This window comes from Mytilus galloprovincialis, chromosome 7, assembly GCF_965363235.1.
Source record: "Mytilus galloprovincialis chromosome 7, xbMytGall1.hap1.1, whole genome shotgun sequence".
NCBI lineage: Eukaryota > Metazoa > Mollusca > Bivalvia > Mytilida > Mytilidae > Mytilus > Mytilus galloprovincialis.
Window position 1 is genome coordinate 34,732,531 of NC_134844.1, and position 22,386 is coordinate 34,754,916.

At 32.4% G+C, this 22,386-nt stretch overlaps 1 protein-coding gene across 1 annotated transcript; it reads left to right on the forward strand.

Annotated features, from left to right (window-relative positions):
* Positions 1-3,317: 3,317 nt before the first annotated feature.
* On the forward strand, positions 3,318-22,025 carry LOC143082849 (uncharacterized). Its single transcript, XM_076258807.1, has 6 exons — positions 3,318-3,402; positions 5,531-5,693; positions 12,399-12,488; positions 12,896-13,374; positions 18,512-18,654; positions 20,776-22,025. The coding sequence occupies exons 2-6, from the start codon at positions 5,582-5,584 to the stop codon at positions 21,878-21,880; spliced, it is 1,929 nt and encodes a 642-aa protein (XP_076114922.1). The 5' UTR covers positions 3,318-3,402; positions 5,531-5,581; the 3' UTR covers positions 21,881-22,025.
* The last annotated feature ends 361 nt before the right edge of the window (positions 22,026-22,386 follow it).

The following is a 22,386-nucleotide window of genomic DNA, read 5'->3' on the forward strand; positions in this document are numbered from 1 at the left end:
TCCACGAGTTGTATCTCAGATATGGACTTTAACGCAAACTTTAATCTGTCACTCATATATGAAATGTAGGTCGAGATTACCTTATGTTTATGGGGACCCCTTGGTTATTCAAGACGAACCTATGAACAAAATCTCAGGAACTATCGGCTTATACTTCCACACTAAGAAAGAATAAACTTTGTGACGGACAGATGAACCAATATATCTCTTCCCCAACTTCGTTTGACAAAAGATATAAAACTCTTTAACCAAACAAATATCAAATCATTCCTCTCAGTAAAGGTTGAGAAATCCTAGACAAAATGTTTTCATTTCTATTCGGGTTAGGTGGATTTTTATAGTATCAACAAACAAACATTAAATATTGAATATGTAGCTTTGTTTGATAATTAACAATGAATTCTGTTCCAACCGATGCAAAGGGTCAACTTGATCTACAGTTATGAGGAATATTGCTCATTGATGAATGCCTCGTGGTGACTTGAAAGATGAAGGACAGCAATAACAACATTTCATTATTTTGTGTTTTACCATGTATTGATATCAATATTGTCTCATGTACATTTACTCCATCATATATATTCACTGGGTATACGACAGACTACACAACTGCTTACATACTGCAACTAAAATTAGATAGCTTCAAACAGCATAACAAATTATTCTTATCGTAACAGCTGAGAAATCCTTGACAAAAAGTTTTTATTTTTGTTTGGTTGGAGTAAAATTGCAAATCAAAGATCCGCAGATAATCATGACTCTAATAATCTAATCATGACTGTAATAATCTCAAACCCATATCATATAATGAACCAGCTGAGTGCCGGCCCAAAGTGAACATTCATCATTCTAAATATATTTAAGGGTTGTTTTTTTTTTTTGGCATCTTCTTCTTTTATAAAAATGTATTCATTTCAATAACCTAAAATCTTTATTTTTTCATATTAGCAGAAAATAATATAGATCCGCAGATAATCATGTAACAATCTCAAACCCATATTATCACATAATATAATGGACCAGCTCAGTGCCGGCTCATAATTAACTCCTTATATGCTGGGCCTGCTCGAATTTTGAAATATAGAAAGTACACAATAGGGAAACTGACCGCCCATAGAATAGGGTGTTTCACAATAACTCTGAAACCACTTACAGAATACGATTTTTATTCTTTTTAATAAAGATGTTAATTATAATTGGAAAACGAGGTTTCGTTATATTATATGGCAGAATCGTTTATATATTTCATTGATCGCAAGAACACTTGTAATTCGAGTATCAAGTGCAATGAAGGACGATTTAGTTCTCTTTCTTTGATTGATATTTTAAAGGCACCGAACAGGCAATCCGTGTGTGGGATTTTCTCGCTGTATTTAAGACCCATTGGTGGCATTCGGCTGTTTCCGCTCTTTGGTCGGAATGTTGTCGCTTTAACACATTCCCCATTACCATTCTCAATTTCATATGTTTTAGGGTGGTTTTTTTTTTTTAATTTTTAGAAGTATATATGCATTCAGTTGTTGAAATGCTTTAAAATACGTCCAAAAAAATTAGTGTGGTGATTACCGGTACAATTAGGTTGATAGTCATGCAATATCAATACCTAAAAGTTTGACAATCTCATCACAAGATATTTTTGCTGACTGAATACTAGTATTTAAACAGCCTTTTTTGCAAATGTTTTATTTCCAACTGTAATGGCTTGGAATTGATCAGGATTTGCCTGCATACAATTAAATCTGAACCAGTCAATTAAAACAGCACTTTCTCTTTCAAGTGTGCATACTAAATTTTCAAAAATAGTTGTCAGCATATGACCAGGAACATATATATTAATTTTAGATATACTGTTCCCAGATATGACAGAGTATTATCATCAGCATAATTATACAGGGTACCATGTTCAATGAAATAGAATATGTCATTTATAAAAAATATTAAATAGTTGAGCCTTGGGGTACCCCTTTCTGGATGTCAACCCAACTGATGAGTACTTCCTGAAGTTTGAATTGTTGCCTACGATCTGTAAGATAATTTTGAAGTAATTTCTCTGATTTAGAAGAAAGACCGTAGGCAGATAATTTACTTAAAATAATGTCATGTGGTAGACAGTCAAAAGCTATCGACAGATCCATAACTATAGCTGCCACATACATACATTTTTTTTTTTTATCCAAAACTGTTTCCCAATCTTCAAGGAGTCTAAGCAAAGTTGTCTGACATCCATGAATTTTTCTGAAGGCATATAAAAAAGCATGAAATATGTTTTCAAAAAATCAGTCAACTGGTCAGACATAATTAACCATTTCATATACTTTTCAAATTGTTGAAATAATTACTGATATGATACCAGATATATAAGGCCTAAAGAAGTAAGAAAACAGCTAACAATATTTGAGACGAATATAATCGTTTTAAAACATTTATCAGTCAAAGTGTAAATGTATTTTAAGAATTAATAACATGTATGCAAAAGAACAAAATCTCAGATTTCTTTTAACTGTATGTATGTTTTAAAAAAAAAATCTCACTGCATCATAAATTTGATTTATATAATATAACAAAGTAAATCACATATAGCTTCAAAAATCAAAAATGATTAAAATAACATTCCTTTTGAAATAATAGTCAGCTATTTGAATTACATGTGTGTTAACAAAATAGTAATAAACTTGATTGGCATCCACTTACCTAAAGCCAGCAAAATAGCAAATATTCTACATTTTCCAACGCCGCCGGCAACAAATTCACTTTAATGCTGGTGCCGGCAAAATAGCCATTTCTATAGAAATAGGCTATTTTGCCGGCTTGAATTAAAATATTTTAACCAAAGCCGGCAAAAAAGCCAATGGCTTTTTTGTTCATGAGAGCCAGTACAGGGGCGGATGCAGGAATTTTCGAAAGGGGGGGGGGGGGTGCTAACCCAGGGCTAACCCAGGACAAAAGGGGGGGGGGTGCAAAACATATGTCCCGATACAAATGCATTGATCGGCAAAAATAAAGGGGGGTGCGCACCCCCGGAACCCCCCCCCCCTGGATCCGCCACTGCAGTATCCAACCGGCCGTCACAGAACAGCTGCGTTAACTAGTTTCCTGCATCCAAAACTATTTGCAATTACTTTAGTACTTACCAGTTATATCCTGATATAAGCTAAAGGTTCCGTACATTTTTTGTATAAGTTTTCAACCTGGATAGTCAAATTTAATGTAATCAAATCAAATGTCTATCAAATACATGAATAAGAGCACTTTCCATTTATGGGCCGAGATTGTATGTGCCGAGTTTGCCATATCCCGAGTTGTAAAATTGCCGAGAAGTAATCGTTCCTGTCCCTGGTCATTCAAGTCCCTGCAGAAAAATAATTGATCAATCGACTGTCAAGTATTGTTTTAGATTTACATGTATGTGTGTAAATTATTTATGCATCCTGAAGTTATTTCATTATGTTAAACATTGGTAATTCAACATCTGTATCCTCCAGTTGAGCTGAGACTACTATAACACATATGTGTTATAGTAGTCGCAGAGTTGAGAGACACAAACTCTTTATAAATTTATAGGTTAAATTCAGTATAATTTTTAACCTTGTTGTCTGTTGACAATACACCTTATCCTGTATATAGTCCAAATAATCATGACGTCTGGCAAGGATAATTTTTTTTCTGGGATGTCTTATCGTCCCCAAGGATTTGTATAGTAACCGTTTTTTGAGGAAGGAGTATAAAAATAGAAATTGATGACAGGACCGCCCAATAGGCGGGATAGGTTGAGGTCACTTCGGTCAATATGCAAATTAATTCTATGGAGCCGTGTATTCTTACTGCGATCGTAAAAGTTATTAATTACACCAGAACCCTTTTAAACTTCTTATTTCAAGCATAAAATTTGATAGATATGGATTGTAATACTTACATATCGGGTGTCAATTTGTTTAGGTGATGTGAATGTCCGCCATTAATCAAGGCACATTGAGCATTTTCCAGATGCATCACGGGTAATCTCACAAAATCTCGCGCCGCAGAAGATATTATACTACAGTCTATGCAAAAGCCCACGAGATTCCAATCCTTCTTACTATACAAATCCTTGTCGTCCCCAAAAAAATTAAAATAGCCTTGCCAGACATCATAATTATTTGGAATAACCTTATCCATGATATCGCCAGAGGCGGATTTATGGGGGAGGCCCAGGGGGCCCGGGCCCCCCCTTTTTGGAAAAAAATTTGGTTGCTTATATAGGGAATCACTGAAGCGTAACCGGAGCGGGCCCCCTCTTAGGTCAGTCAGTGGGCCCCCAAGCGGGACTGATGCTTGGGTCAGCCGGGAATAGTGATGTATTACGATCATCCCAATATGGTGGACAAGAATTTCATGGAAATTTTATAGAGCTGATTTCTCCACTTTAGCAGCTTATTTTTCTATTTGTATTATGTCAAGCAACTTCTTTATAAACATTACCATTGAAGGTTTTTTTCTTACATATGTACATTATGGAAAAGCAAGAAGTAGAATGAAAATAGAGATACAGTGGAGTCCCTGGTGTCCGCGCGGCCGGTGATATTGCGCATTAGCATGATTAGCTAATTTCATCATATCAACACAGTAACACAAATAAAATTGTTCTTGTTCATGTTGTTATTGTTTTAGCATTCCAAAGGGACAAAAAAGAATAAAATTGATAAGTTCAAGAGTTAAAATATAAATTTGTAATCCTGTGATTTACAATATTTGGCCAATGTCTATTAAAAAAAATTACAGCATCAAATAAAATCTGTTTTATATAACATGTATAAGTCAAATTTATATCAGAATGAAATAATTTATTCTCTGCATCCTTCCAGACAAAAACAGTGAAAAACAATCTATTTTTTTAAGTCGAAAACAATTTTTTTCTTTCACATTTAGCATTACATATAGTGGCAGCTTAGGGTGAAACAAAATTTCTTTTGTTCTCGGGGTCAAAAACAAATTATTATTTTCTCCAATAACTGGAAACTATTTTTCCAAAAAAATCCATAGCCCCCCCATGGAATCTTATGAACGTGTTTACTATTTATTTCAACCTTTCCTTCATTACACAAATAGCCTACCCGTAGTAAATATAACCAACAAAAGTCTAGTGGTGGACCCAGCATCTTTCATAAAGGTCTTGACTGCGTATGAGGGCTCTGCTCCAGTCATGCCTCAGTTATTTCCTAAATAATCAACCATTTTTTCCCACAAAAAAAAAGGGAGCTGGCACCCTGGCCAACCCTCTATTAAAATCTACAGTCATAGTTTGATTAAGAAAATACAAAACCAGTTGACAAGTTAAAACCAAGGTAAACACATCAAAGTAATGTAACTCCATTCCTACATTCGGTGTTGTACCATCACTTACTTCAAAAATATTAAGCGAAAGTTTTGGCCTGCATTCTTAAACTGTATCATGAGGTTGATATTTAAATTATATTTTAATACTTCATATAAACAAATTTCATTGACATGTAATTCGTTATAAAAAAATTACTGTATTGGAATACATTTGTAGGTATACAAGATAGCAGCTAGTACATGCAGTGATTCTCTGAATCTACACAACATGGATCAAATACCAGATCTTAAAAAAACAGCCTGTTTACATGGTTTAAGGAAATTGCAACCTGCGAGTACAGTTCTAAAACCTGTTATACCTTCTGGAACTTCCTTCACAGGTACATGTAAATGTACATTCATCTTGTTTATGAACTCTTTATTTTTTTAACATTTACATTGTAGCTGGCCAAATAAACTCATCATAGATACCACAGGATTCAAATTTAATATTTACACCAGACGCGTGTTAGGCGTTTCGTCTTCAAAGACTCATCAGTAACGCTTGAATACAAAAATGTTAGAAATTCAAGAAAAAGATATGAATATGATGATAGATACATGGTTTATAGACTAAGAGTAATCATGGTTATTAAATTATTTGCCTGTTCAATGTATATTTACCAAGATTCAAATTTGTATAAAAAAGAAGATGTGGTATGATTGCCAATGAGACAACTATCCACAAAAGACCAAAATGACACAGAATATGTGCCATTGTTATTATCTAGCTGGAAATTATGTTATTTATAACTAATTGGACAGTTTTTCATACTTTTAATTCTGGATTACAAAAAATATGACCAGAAAAACCTTAAATGATCGTCAAATCACCCAGAAGTTTTGAAGTTGCACATAGGAAGTAGAGCACATTAGGAATCCTTGTGTAGTTTATTATCCCTTGAGCTTTTGGCTAAGATGTCAAAAAACAAACATGACAAATGTATGAAATATTTAATCGCCGAAAAATCTCTAAAGACAAGCAGTTGATTTCCCAAAAGGCAAAAGTCGTAGGAATATTGTTTGTTGTCAATACGTAGTCAACTACGTCAGTAGTCTATTGAAATAAGTTCTGCCCTGTTCATGCTGTTGGCAGCAATTTTAGATTTGATGACGAAATTTTTGCATCTTTTCTATTTGGAGGCAGGGGTTCAAATTAGCAGTAGTCCGAGATCTGTGACTTTCCACTTTTCAGTTGGACTTTCGACTTGGTTATTTGCTACGCCCGACAGACCTTCCACTTGAATAAGTTGAAAGAAAATAAAGAATTACTTTGCAAACTGTTTTACTGAAGTCTCCTAATGAACGATCTCAAAACTTATTTTCATCATTATTATTCATGACAGTGATGTTCATTTTGTTCAACCGCTAGCTTGGTAAATAAATATAAACACAGAATTGAAAACCAAAAGATATGTGTTAAAGAAAGAAAAAGCAGATAATATTTTGTACAGAAACTCAAAATTACTTTTTGACAAATTTTAATGTCAAAATCCAGTACAATGTGACAGCTGGGAACAGTATATCTAACAATATATATATGTTCCTGGTGACAGTATAAATTGTCTTTATCAGTGATAAATGTTGGTTATGCATGTTTGATGCGTTTAAAGTGTAAACATATTACATATGTACTGCAATTTCAATGGGTATTTTTTTCTCAATTTTGATGTGTCAGTTAAAATAGCTGGAAGTTTCTTACTTTATTTTCACAAATAGTGCAACTAGATTATAATATAATCTAGAGTGACCTTGTATGTCATTCAATCTTTTTGAAATGACAAACAGGAATGAATATGGTTTAGGAGTTGGTATCTCAATCTTTTACAAGTTCACAAAACACACCCAAGAGGCCGGGTGGGGTGACCCTAGGGACTAGCCCTATATTTCATTTGATTTTTATATTGTCCTATACATGAATATTTATGGTTATGGGGTGGGGATCTCGACCGTTATCAAGTTTTCAAACAGAAAGGGTGAGGTAACCCCAGTGACTTCCCCTATATTTCATTTGATTTGTTATATTGTTCAATACATAAATATATATGGTTAAGGGGCGGGGATCTCATCTGTTTCCAAGTTATCAAACAGGAGGGGTTAAAGTGACCCTAAGGACTCTCACTATATTTCAATTGATTAGCTCTTTTGTCCAATACATGAATATATATGGTTTAATTTAAAGGTGGGGATCTTGACTGTTTCCAAATTCTCATACATGAAGGGTGGGGTGACCACAGGGACAATCCCTATATTTCATTTAACTTAGAGGTGGGGTTCTTAACTGTTTCCAAGTTTTAAACAAGAGGGGTGGGGTAACCGCCGGGACTCCCCTATATTTCATTTGTCGATTTGATTTGTTTTTATAGTCCCATACATTAGCATATATGGTTATACGGGGTGAGGATCTCGACTGTGTCCAAGTTTTCAAACATTTTTGTCAAACAGGAAGGTGTATAGTGACCTTAGGGACTCCCTTTATCATACATTTGATTTGTTATATTGTCCCATACATGAATATATATGGTTTAAAGGTGGCGATCTCGACCGTTTTCAAATTCTCAAACAGGAAGGGGTAGAGTGGCCCCACGAACTCCACTTAAATTTCATATGATTTATTATATTGACCCATACTTATAGATTATTACATGGCATTTTTCATATTGCCCTGGTATCAGCCCTAGACTCCCATATCAAGCCAGAGGGCTTTAGCCCGAGGGCTTGATATGGGTCGTGGGCTGATACCAGGGACCATATGAAAAATGACATGTAATAATCTATTTATCACATATTTTTAAGCAAGAGAAAACAAATAGCTTACACCAAATTATGTTTGATATTTCATCAAATATCAAAAAGATATTAATCGAAAATAAAATAAAAAATGTATCACTGTGAGTTTAAAAAAGTTCGTATCACAGTAGGTAAACAACGTTTTGTGAAAAGTTTCAGAAATGATTAACAATAAATATCTTAATTCTAAGAATTGCAAATATTAAACGACTTTAAAATGTTACATTACAAATGTTAAAAATGCTTAAGAAGAATCCTATATCGCTACTCATTCCAGTGTGGCGACATATATTTTATAAATTCTTTATGACGTCAAAATTTTACGGGAACTTTTGTGATTTTCACTGTTGATTTCTACTTTTTTCTTCTACAGCAGATTCGTAACTTTCTAAATTTCTTTTCATTGTGTTCAACTTGTTTACAAATAGTCTTTGATTGACAGTTTACCGGAAGTTAAACTCGGGGGCTTGATATGGATTTCGAGGGCTGATATCGATATCGGCCCCGAGGGCTGATAACCAACCTTGACTTCCGGCTATTATTGGCCATGCAAAAACGTACATATCAGTACAAAATATGTGATAAATGAGTTTATATGGTTTAGGGATGGGGATCGCGACCGTTTCAAAGTTCTCAAACAGGAGAGGTGGGATGACCCTAGGGACTCCCCTTGTATTTCATTTGATTAGTTATATTGTTCCATACAGGGATAGAGTGGCCCAAAGAACTCCACCTATATATCATATGATTTGCTAACATTCAGGTATCATATATATGATACCTGAATGTTAGCAAATCATATGATATATAGGTAGAACTCCATGTGGGGCCACTCTACCCCTTCCTGTTTGAGAATTTGAAAACAGTCGAGATCGCCACCTTTAAACCATATATATTCATGTATGGGACAATATAACAAATCAAATGTATGATAAAGAGAGTCCCTAAGGTCACTATACACCTTCCTGTTTGACAAAAATGTTTGAAAACTTGGACACAGTCGAGATCCTCACCCCGTATAACCATATATGCTAATGTATGGGACTATAAAAACAAATCAAATCGACAAATGAAATATAGGGGAGTCCCTGCGGTTACCCCACCCCTCTTGTTTTAAAACTTGGAAACAGTTAAGAACCCCACCTCTAAGTTAAATGAAATATAGGGATTGTCCCTGTGGTCACCCCACCCTTCATGTATGAGAATTTGGAAACAGTCAAGATCCCCACCTTTAAATTAAACCATATATATTCATGTATTGGACAAAAGAGCTAATCAATTGAAATATAGTGAGAGTCCTTAGGGTCACTTTAACCCCTCCTGTTTGATAACTTGGAAACAGATGAGATCCCCGCCCCTTAACCATATATATTTATGTATTGAACAATATAACAAATCAAATGAAATATAGGGGAAGTCACTGGGGTTACCTCACCCTTTCTGTTTGAAAACTTGATAACGGTCGAGATCCCCACCCCATAACCATAAATATTCATGTATAGGACAATATAAAAATCAAATGAAATATAGGGCTAGTCCCTAGGGTCACCCCACCCGGCCTCTTGGGTGTGTTTTGTGAACTTGTAAAAGATTGAGATACCAACTCCTAAACCATATTCATTCCTGTTTGTCATTTCAAAAAGATTGAATGACATACAAGGTCACTCTCATAGGTGTCACACTTTATCCTTGATATTCTTTACTAGACCTTACCAATGTGTACTAGACTTTGCCCAATGTCATGGGAATTATGTTTTGAATTATTTTTGGTCCTACAAAAATTTTCATTTTAATATGGCTCATTTTAAAGAAAACATATCTCTCAAGCCAAAGAATGTTTGACCAACTGTTTTATAATTACCTGTCATTTTATTCCCAACTTAGACATCATGGACTTGGATTGAAGATGGGGGTCATTTACATCTACTATGGGCAGGTCAGTCAGACCTGACCATTGATCCCTGTAGTAGTAAACATTTGTCTGATCTGTGTCTCATCAGTAGAACACAAGTCAGTTTTCTTTCCAGGGAAGCAATTCCATTCATACTTTTACAAGCTCATACTTAAGTCAACATGAAGTTGAACTACTAATAATTAACTAATACCAACGTTAACTATCAACTAGAAGAACTGTAATCATTGCAAGGTCGTACCACTGCAGACTCCTGAGTGAGTCCTGACCATGAAAAAAAAATATACTTGATATATTGCCACAGTTTTCATAATTATGTTTGCCTCGGTTTTTGGTTAACTGCCCATAGCGCTTACCGTGCTTTGATTATCCAACGCAATCATAGGTTTGAACGTAGTTTTCTATTTAGACTTGTTTAATTTTTTTGTTTGGGCTTGTATCATATTTTCCCTCTGGTTTATATGATCCGTTCATCCTATAAAATTCAAGAGTCTATCTAAAATTGAGGGTAAATTATATGGCCTTCCAAATACCGTTGCGATCCCTAACATCACTGAAGTGACATTTATTGTCGAAATCCAGATTTGGTGTACATAAAAGTATTGACACCTCATGTTTGTAGCATAACATCTTGGCCACAAGTGTATTGTTTACTGTTTAGTATTAAATTTATATTAAGATCCATTTTGTTACATCTTGTGATCAATTTTATTTGCAATTGGCAATCGCCAATGGCAGTCAGCAGGGTTAAAGAACAACAGTTGTTTGACCTGTTAGTCAAATGCGTTTTGTTTGAATATACTTTTTCACTTTTTTGGTCTTTTGGAAAATGTTGTTTGTGCTGTATTTAGACCCTTCTACAACAAAATTTGTTTTACTTGCACACGTAAAAAAATTGCAGTTTTTATCCACCTCAATCATAGGTTTGAATGTAGTTTTCAATTTAGACTTGTATATATATATATATATATATATATCATGTATATATATGTGAAAAACATTTATTTATTGCATTTATTGAAAGGACTTGACAAAAGAATGAACAAAAAATTACATGTAACCTACAAACATGAAATAGGAATAAAAGAAATGTGGGTTGTACATCTGACACCAAGACAAAACAGCAATACACATAGTACAGTCAAAGCAAAATAGACATTTATAGAAGTAACATAATAATCATGTCATTTTTTACAAAACAATCTAATAAGATAAGCCAATCAACAATGATCAAATTAACCTTTTCTTCAATAAACAATATCTGTGCAGTGTGATATACAACACATGTCTCTTTCTGCTAGAAATAGCTTACAAGCCACAACCTTCAGAGAAGTAATATTATCATCCTTTATGACCGTTAAAAAGCAAGGTATTACTTGACCATCTGTGAAAAAAAATAACTTTTCCAAAATTGCAGATAAATAAGTCATTGAAAATAATTACTTTGTCAGCATAATGCCCCTTACAGAATAACTGGCATAAGGCTGAAATCCTGGGACTTAAGTTGATTCTAGCATTTACTTGAATCATATCACAACGCTTGTTTAGATATAGAAACTATCACGATCAAGTGTTGTGATATAACATGCATGATTGGCTTTTCCAGCATCATGAAACAATATGTGAACATTTTCATCATCTTATTTCGTTAGGTCATTTTGATGACCTTCAAATGTTCATTTCACAGAGGCAACAGAGATACTTGTATGTAATTTCATCAATAATAATATACTTAACACTCACACTTTTCACCAGAAAATATTCTTTTGTCAAGTGTATCAAACATGTGTATTATATTCTGAAACTTGCAAAATATTTTGAAAGAACTGATGTTAATGTTTGAGGCCTGAACACATGGAACGGGACATTTGACATCATACTGGTATGTGAAAAGGATCAATGAGTCATGGAATTTTGTAATTAACACAAAGAGAATTCTGAATGTTCTTTATAACTCAGAAATCATGATAAAATAGGTTTAAACTCTTGAGAATAGGATATTGCTTCAAATCAACAGCTGTCGTGATTGTTGTTTAAATATAAAATATATATTATCATAAATGATAATGATAGATCTAGACATGCCAAAGGCTTGTTTATTATTTTATTTAATTAAATAACTTGAGTTGATGTTAATCAATATCCAATTACTAGTATTACTCTTAATGCCTAATTTTACCTTGCTGTCATATCAATATTATTTTAGTATATATAAGTTATACATACTTATATACATTAACATGTATATATACATTATACATGTATAGATGACATTTATTACATTAAGAATCATGATTACTTTTGTTATCACTCATTTGAAATAATGATTTCTCCTTTTTTCAAGAATCATTGCTGAAGGTTAATACCAAGAGTCGAAGAGAAAACGGTTTGGTGGAAAGTTCAAGTGATGAAACTAGGGTACCAACTTTGACAGGTAGTTAGCTCAGTAACATTTGCAAATGATATTGAGTTCTAGAAAACATTTCAAATTGCATATATTATTTATATATTCTGGGGAAAAGATGCATTAGCTGTCTTACTTTTGTTCACTGATTTGATTTAAATTCTCATATATTATTCATTACATGCATTTCATGTTCATACCTCAGCATCAATCTGAATTACACAAAATGTAAAAAAAAAACTAATTTATAATGCATACACTAATCATGCTCATATCAAGCCTGTTAACCTTTCTTGACATTGAGGGATGAAATTCTTTCAATCATGCTATGCTGTATGGTGTAAGCACAGTTTGCCATGGTGGAAGTTCCTCCATGATTCAATTTTCATCCATGGAGATCCCTGTTTCATTTTACAAAACATGTTTTTTTTTTGCAGAATCGAAAGATACAGAACAGAAAGCATATAATAAACCAAGTTCCCCAGTCATGAAAGATATCACTATTATACGTGGTAGAAAATTTTATTGTTACCAAGAACATCAAGAAAAAAATACCATTTTCAATTTAAGTTGTAAATATTGTAAAAAAAAATTTGCATCTATTCCGAATTTAGAAGATTTAGAAGATCACTTACAGAGATTACATACAAATCATCATCTTTTATGCTGTCGTTTTTGTGGTAAAACTTTTTGTACCACAGGCAGATTATATGAACATGTTATATGTAATCACAAATACAGTCAAATTAAAAATAATCAAACTTTGTTGGGAGTACAAAAGAAAAGAAGCAATCAAATGGCAATGCCTGAGTGTATAACACAGAGTAAAGAGCTTACTATGCATATGAAGAACTTAAAGCGTCGCATTTTGACAAAGAAGTCCAAGTTAGAGATTCAGTTGCAGAACGATATAAAGGTATGACTAAGTAATAAATATATATACCTGCGTTTTTATTTAAAGAAATATTCTTCAGTTGATCTTGAAATGAACATATGATAGAAACTATGCATTTTGCTGAAATTATTAGTTTTTGAACTAAAATGATGGTCTCTGCAAATTATTAAATTATTATTTTTTTTACATTAGTGTATTAAATTGGATCAGTAATCAAATGATTTAAGCTCATCTGTGCATGTGATTTGTTCTTCAAGTAGTTTGTTGATGTCTTCCTATTTAAGGTTCCTTATAAATATCAAAGATCGAAGAACAATTTCTAATGATTGACTATTACTTATATCATCCTATTAAAAATCATTAATACTAAGTCAATAGTTTGTTGTAAGTTCTGTTTTATAGATATAAAAAGATGTGATATGAGTGTCGATGAGACAACTCTCACTCAAAGTCACAATTTGAAAAAGTAAACCATTATAGGTCAAAGAATGGTCTTCAACATGTATGTTTTTTAATACCATGATATTTTACAGTCAAGAACTATTATAAAGAGATCTCTTTTTGATCAGCCTTGAAATTCAGAACCAGTTCTGCCATGAAGTATGCCTTGTTTTTTTACTATCCTGTTGCTAAGAGTATATATTTCATCATGTATATGTCATGTATGTATCTATAACAAAAAAAAGCATTTGTGTTTAATTCCCTACATAAATATATTACTTCATATGTTTGTTTCTGAGAACCAATTTTCGTCATGATTTTCAGTAATGTTATGCAGTGATATGCTAAAAATCTGTTTACGATTATGTATACTCATTTGTAATGATGTGCATGATTCTTTACAATTTATTGAATAATCTCTAGTCTTCGTTAGAAGATAAAATGTCTTCCTTTTCTGGAATCATAAAAAGTTAATCGAGGATAAAATTTGATTTTTCTAAACATCTTTTTATACTTAAATTTCAATGAGAATTAAAACTCATGATATTAATTATCATTGTAAAAACTTTCATTGCCTACCATATTCATATTAACCCTTTCATCAATTGCTGCCTAGACAGAAGCTACTCTGAGACGATGGCTTCCCTGGCTACTATTACTCAAGTGGGAGATCTTCATAATAAATGTCAATGAAAACTTGTTTATAGTTATTTGTGTATTTATTTCATTCACTAACACCATGTTCACAGTTTTGTTCATGTTTTGATAATTTTGTCTTCATAAGATATTCAAATTTTCAAATTTTCTGCATTATCTAGGTGAAATTCTCAAAATTCTGTTCTTTGACCCCAAATCATAATTTTTTAACCCGAAACGGCAAAATTTTTGAAAAATTTTATGAGGCTGTACAAATTCCTCACACTGAACGATGTCCATTCCAAGTGTTTTGTACATGAAATGACATTTTATGTCAAAAAAGTATACTAGTTTGGCTTCAATTCTTCCATATTCTTTCCAAAATAAATGTTCCCTCATTTCAAATTCTCGTAAATTTCCTCTGATTTTGACATGGTTTTCAACAAAGGGAAGCGCCATGTTTATACTTTCATCCGGGTATTCATCAAAGAAAGATAACTCATGTCATGGACCTTTACAAGAGTGTTATTTCTAAAATGGTAAAAATCAGAATTAGTAATAGAAAATTACTAATAAAAGTTGGTAGATATACTAGAACACCTTTAGAACAGAGATTTGTCCAATTTGCAAGGATGGAATTGAAGATGTTTTCCATTTCCTCATTCAATGTAAAGCGTTAGAACCTAAAATAGAAATGTACTCTTTTGTAATTTAAGTGATATAGTTCCATCTTTTGTTAATATGTGTGAACAAGATAAGTTTAGTTTCATTTTGAAAAGTAATGATACAGACATTAGTACTGTAAGTGTAGCTGGAATAAGTGATATGTATGATTTGAACATTCATTTAAAGCAAACATAATGTTGTAAAGAGCTTTTATAGTATTAAAGCTGATTGTTATAGCTTGAATTAATAATATTGTATGAATAACACCTCCAATCAATGTAAATATAAAATATGTATCTTTTATCATTGAGAAAATTTGTTTGGTTATTTTTTTTTTTTTTTTTTTTGGTGTGTTTATTTTTATAAGACCGCAAAAATTGAAAATTTTTTGGTCGTATATTGGTATCACGTTGGCGTTGTCATCTGTGTCGTCGTCGTCTTCGTCCAAAGACATTTGGTTTTAGCACTCTAACTTTAGTATAAGTAAACAGAAATCTACGAAATTTTAACATACGGTCTATGACCACAAAAGGAAGGTTGGGATTGATTTTGGGAGTTTTAGTTCAACAATTTCGGAATTAGGGGCCAAAAACAGGTCCTCAACAAGCATTTTCTTGTTTTTTGCACAATAACTTTAGTATAAGTTAATAAAAATCTATGAAATTTTAACACAAAGTTTATGACCACAAAAGGAAGGTTAGGATTGATTTTGGGAGTTTTGATCCCAACAAATTAGGGTCCAAAAGGGTCCAAAATTAAACTTTGTTTGATTTCATCAAAAAATGAACTATATGCCAAATCTAACCGTGTATTCAGATTCTTAACTTTTGGTCCTGTTTTCAACTTGGTCTACATTAAGGTCCAAAGGGTCCAAAATTAAACATAGCTTGATTTTAATAAAAATTGAATTCTTGGGAATCTTTGACATGCAGAATCTAAACATGTACTTATATTTTTGATTATGGGCCCAGTTTTCAAGTTGGTCCAAATCGGGGTCCAAAATTATGAGATTAAGTATTGTGCAATAGCAAGAAATTGTCAATTGCACCGCAATAGCAAAAAATCTTCAATTGCACAGTGTTGTGCAATAGCAAGAAATTTTAAATTGCACAGTGTTGTGCAATAGCAAGAAATTTTAAATTGCATAGTATTGGGCAATAGCAAGAAATCTTCAATTACACAGTATTGTGTAATAACAAGAAATCTTCAATTGCACAATATTGCGCAATAGCAAGAAATATCTAATTGCACAATATTGCGCAATAGCAAAAAATTTTCAATTGCACAGTTTTTGTCGAGCCTGCAACTTTTGTTGCAGAAAGCTCAACATAGGGATAGTGATCCGGCGGCGGCGGTGTTAGCTAACTTCTTAAAAGGTTTATATTTTAGAAGGTGAAAGACCTGGATGCTACATACTTTGTATATAGATGCCTCATGTTACGAAGTTTCCGTCAGTCACATGTCCAATGTCCTTGACCTCATTTTCATGGTTCAGTGACCACTTGAAAAAAAAGTTCAGAATTCTTGTAATGTTAAATTCTCTCTTATTATTAGTAATAGGATAACTATATTTGGTATGTGCGTACCTTGCAAGGTCCTCATGCCAGTCAGACAGTTTTCATTTGACCTCGACCTCATTTCATGGATCAGTGAACAAGGTTAAGTTTTTGTGGTCAAGTCCATATCTCAGATACTATAAGCAATAGGGCTAGTATATTTGGTGTATGGAAGGACTGGAAGGTGTACATGTCCAACTGGCAGGTGTCATCTGACCTTGACCTCATTTTCATGGTTCAGTGGTTATAGTTAAGTTTTTGTGTTTTGGTCTGTTTTTCTCATACTTTATGCAATAGGTCTACTATATTTGTTGTATGGAATGATTGTAAGGTGTACATGTCTAGCGGGCAGATGTCATCTGACCTTGACCTCAATTTCATGGTTCAGTGGTTAAAGTTAAGTTTTTAAGTTTTGGTCTTTTTTTCTAATATTATATGCCAAAGGTCAACTATATTTGTTGTATGGAAATATATTATGATCTATATGTCAGTCCCGCAGGTTTTATTTGACCATGACCTCAATTGCACGGTTCAATGCACAGTGTTAAGTTTTTGTGTTTTGGTCTATTTTTCTTAAACTATAAGTAGTAGGTCAACTATATTTCTTGTATGGAAGCTTTGTTAGCTGTACATGTCTGCCTGGCATGGTTCATCTGACCTTGACCTCATTTTCATGGTTCATTGGTCTTTGTTTAGCTATCTTGGTTAATGTTAAGTTTATGTGACAGTTGTAATAAAGCTTTATACTTAGGACTATCAACATAATATCAATGATTAGTAAAGAAGGTGAGACATTTCAGTGTGTGCACTCTTGTTATGAAATATTCTTTGAAAATTGGAGTTATCTTTCTTTGTCCAAAATGGTAGTTGAATCAACTTAAAATCATTATTTTATACAATATACAATGTATATTCATTTTAATACCAACTAATAAATTAAAACAATCTTTACCATTCAGTGATTACAAGCACTTTATTACATTTTAATATTTTATGATGTATTTAAATGAGTAGTTATTGTTGCAAACTCCATTAGAAATTTGAATTGAGATCAGTTTTGAAATAAGGGAAAGGGGGATGTGAAAAAAAATTAGGGGGGGGGGTCAATTTTTCTCATTTCAGATTTCATAAATAAAAAGAAAATTTCTTCAAACATTATTTTGAGAGGATTAATATTCAACAGCAGAGTGAATTGCTCAAAGGCAAAAAAAGTTGTTTTTAAGTTCATTAGACCACATTCATTCTGTGTCAAAAACCTATGCTGTGTCAACTATTTAATCACATTCCAAATTTAGAGCTGAATCCAGCTTGAATGTTGTGTCCATACTTGCCCCAAACGTTCAGGGTTCAACCTCTGGGGTCGTATGAAGCTGCGCTCTGCTGAGCCTCTGGTTGTATTTGTATTTGTATTTTGTAAATGTCAGCTGGTATCATTTCTGTGTAGGAATTTTCACCAATAAAATTATTTGATTTGATTAATTTGATTTGCTTGCACTGTTTTGAGCGGGAAATATAAAAGAGGTATTCCGATCCCAGTAAAACAGGACTCATCGTCAGCTGTCTGAAGCGTGAATCCCGATAAACCAGGACTCATCGTCGAAAGGGTTAAAGCACTGGTAGCAGCTACCAAAGATCTTTTAAAAAATCCTTTTACTTAGGTTTTTATCACACTTAATAGATCATATATTACAAAAATGTAATTCCTGGTGTCATAACTCACAAAAAAATATTAATATTTTGTATGAACATGTCTCTCTTTGTTTGCCAAAGTATTTAATTATTATTTCTGTTCCAATTATTACACACAAAAGTGAAATCAGGATTTTTAAATTTTTTTCTAGTTAATTATTTTTTTTCAGTCAGAAATTATTTTGGAAAAAAGTAGGCTGAAAATTTTCAATGAGAGAGAAGTTGATGTAATGGGTCCACCTACAGTTCCCTCACAGTTACAACAATTGAAACAAGCAGTAGAATTGAAAAGGAAGAGGAAATCTAAATCCAGGTAATTACAAAAGACTTAAATACTCATGACTAGTTGTTTTGTTGACAACTTTGAAATAAACCAAGACATATCTCTGTGTTAGTAGTTTATACTCTATTCCTCTCTTCTGTTGAACATGCTGAATAGACAATGGACTTCACTTAAATTTAAACCAAATAATTATATAATCCAATTATTTGTACTGGAATTCAAACTTGTCTTTTCTATGTGATAAATAAATCACTTTTATTGCATTTATAATTTAAAATTTTGGTGATTATTTTTTTATTCAACCAATAAGAAGAAAATAAAATATTGAAAAAAATTTAAATACTATTCTATTTGTGATTTTTATACACCCATCAAAATTTTGGCGGTACGTATTATGGTATACTAATGTCCGTCGTACCATCTGTCTGTCTGTCTGTCCAGCATAAACTTGTCGCACTGTAACTTGAAAACGACTAATACAAAGGAGTAGGGGCATTAAGGCCTGGTTTTGGCCCAAAAAAACAAAATGTTTGATAACTTTTTCAAATTGTAACATAATCTTTAGAAATGCATAGGGTCAAGAAATATAAATGAAAAACATTAAGATTCTTATGTGATGACGTCACAATTACGTCATAATATATACTGTTTTCGCAAAAACGATGAAAATTCAGAATTTATGCAGTTTTCTATCTTTATTTCTGTTGTGGAAACATCGTGCGCAGCCAAGAAACAACAAAATAATTTAACTGAAGCTTTATCATTACTATTGACAAAATCTCACCAAATATAAAGTTGTTTCTTGGGTGCGCACATACTTTTCCAATCGAAAATATACTTAAAAATTTGATGAAAAACAAGGGAAATCACAAAATTTTACAAAATATGCAAATTAAGGCATGATTTGTTGCCATGGTAACTTGTTTAATGTCCAAAATTATTTTGTTTTTCTGAATACCTTCTACCTGAGATACTTTTCAGTAATTTTAAAATATGTATGATAAATTTTAAATTTGCAGTAATTTTTGGGCCAAATAAGGGCCTTATTGCCCCTACTCCTTTAATAAAACTTATTATAGTTGTTTCTTATGATGTTCTAACCATCTGTATACTCTTTGGGGTAAATAAGATGAAAGCTTTTTAAGTTATGGGACTTTGTTACTAAAACAGGGGTGTGTTTTTTTCACATGTCGCGTCGTATCTCTAAAACCATTTATGATTATTGCTTTAAACACTTCTTAGTTATATTAATCTAAAGATCTGTATACGTTTTGGTGATGATTAAAAATTTTATTTTTGTGTTATTGAGTATTTTTTTTTTTTTAAATTTATGACTATTGCTTTATACTTTACATACTTCTTAGTTATATTCATATCAAGATCTGCATACTTTTTGGTTTTGATTCAAAATATTAATTTAGAAATATTGAGGTGGTTTTTTTTTTTAATAAGGGGGGTTTACACATGTTGCACCGTATCTCAATTTTTTTTAAAAATAATTGCTTAAAACTTTACACACTTCTTTAGTTATATATATCTAAAGATCTGTATATAGTTTGGTGATAATTCAAATTTTATTTTAGAGTTATTGAGTTTTTTTTTTGTAGGAGTTTTTCACATGTTGTGCTGGATCTTATAAACTATTTATGATTATTGCATAAAACTTACACACAAGATGACGGAGCTGTTCAAAGATAATGTTTATCAATAAACAAGCATTACAATGGACAAACATTTAAAATGAGATTCACAAATGTGTTAAATGATCATTATGCTTTATCAGACCACAGGATTTTTCATCTCAAATTTAATGGCTAATTGACAAAGCTAAATTATTTGGGTTTTTTTTCGGTGTTAACCACATAAAATATCCCTCATTGACAGTCCTGACAATTTTACCTATTGTTGGACTCTTAAAAACTTTAGTAAAGCATGTTCAAGATGTAGGGTAAAAATATTTAATCTGAGAGTTATATTTTAATTCATGATGAGTTCTCATTTACTTGATCAAAATATTCTTTCTGAACTGTCATGTTTATCAGCAGAATTAGTCAGAATTTAATTTGTATTTACTCTTTTGCATATCATTATGGATAAAGTGCATATATAAAGGATAATATCTGTATGTAATATTGTTTTTATTTTCTCTAGGGCTGAAATAGAGATTGTTGGAGATGAAAGTAACTCTCAGAAACATGCAGATGTGAACAGTGATATAAGTCCTTCTAAAGAGCAAAATTCACAGGTAAATTATGAAGAAATTGTTGTGAAGATGGAAGTGGATGACAGTTCAATGCTTCAAGGTCAATATGTTACATTAAATGGAGAGAAATTCATAATTAAACAAGAGGATAATTTTGAGGGTTCATATTGTCTCAATAAACTTGATGGAAATGTATTAAACTCTCCATTAGACGACAAGAGAGACGAGTCTGGGATAATTTTTAAAGAACCGTCTGAATGTTATGAAGGAAAAATGTTCTTCAAGAGAGAAATAGAAGACAATGATTTTTCATACACAAGTCGAGAGAAACAATCAAACAATGCTAATTTTGATGATTCCCAGAGAATCTCTCAGTGGCATGGAAGTGAAATGTTCATCAAAAGGGAAATAGAAGATGAAGACAATAATTTTGAATACATTACTGGAGAGGAACAAGTAAAAAGTTCCAACGTTGATGAATCCCAGAGAATCTCTCAATGTCATGGAAGTGAAATGTTCATCAAAAGAGAAATAGAAGATGAAGACAATAATTCTGAATACATTACTGGAGAGAGACAAGTAAACAATTCTAACATTGTTGATTCCCAGAATATCTCTCAATGTCATGGAAAAGAAATTGAAGATGCAAACTTTTTTTTTTCTCCCACAAGTATTGAGGAGCAAGTTAATGTAAACAATATTGATTGTTCTCAGGGAATGGTTGAATGTCATGGAAATGAAATTATCATCAAACAAGAGGTTGAGGATGAAGACTTTAATACATTTTCTCCCTCAAATAGAGAGGAACAAGTTAACATAAATAATGGTGATAATTCTCAGGGAATGGTTGAATATTATGGAAACGATAATATCATCAAGAAAGAGGTCGAGGATGAAGACTTTAATATATTTTCTCACACAAATGTAGACGAGCAAGTAAGATTAAACAAAATTCATGATTCTCAGGAAATGATTGAATGTAATGGAAAAGAAATTGTCATCAAACAAGAGGTTGAGGATGAAGATTATGATTTTTCATACAATACTGCATGAACTTGAAGGAAAAGATTAAACGTTTAAGATAGTAATAGTTCCAATGTAACTTCCAAACGTGACAGGGGAAAAGTTCATTTAATGATAAAGGGAGGAGGAATGATGAAATCTTTCATAGAACACTGGAGAGAAACACGTAAACAATGTCAACATGGTCAATCTTGTACATTCCTAGAGAATTCCTGAATGTCATTGAAACAAAATTATCAGCAAGAATGAAGTGGTTGATTGAGACTAAATTATTTAAACATTTGTCCAGAAACAAGTCAAATTACATCGTTATAATTGATCAAAATAATGAACTAGAAGGTAGCTTATCTATGTTTACAATTAATAAATAACACTTTCCTACCATCTTGACCATATGACCAATTTAAAACAAACAACACAAATAAATTAGCAATTGTCAAGAATAAATTGATATTACAAAATTACAGATTGGATGAACATGCTGATAATACTTAGATTTCAGGGGTGTGAAAATGCTATGCCCGACTCGCCCGACT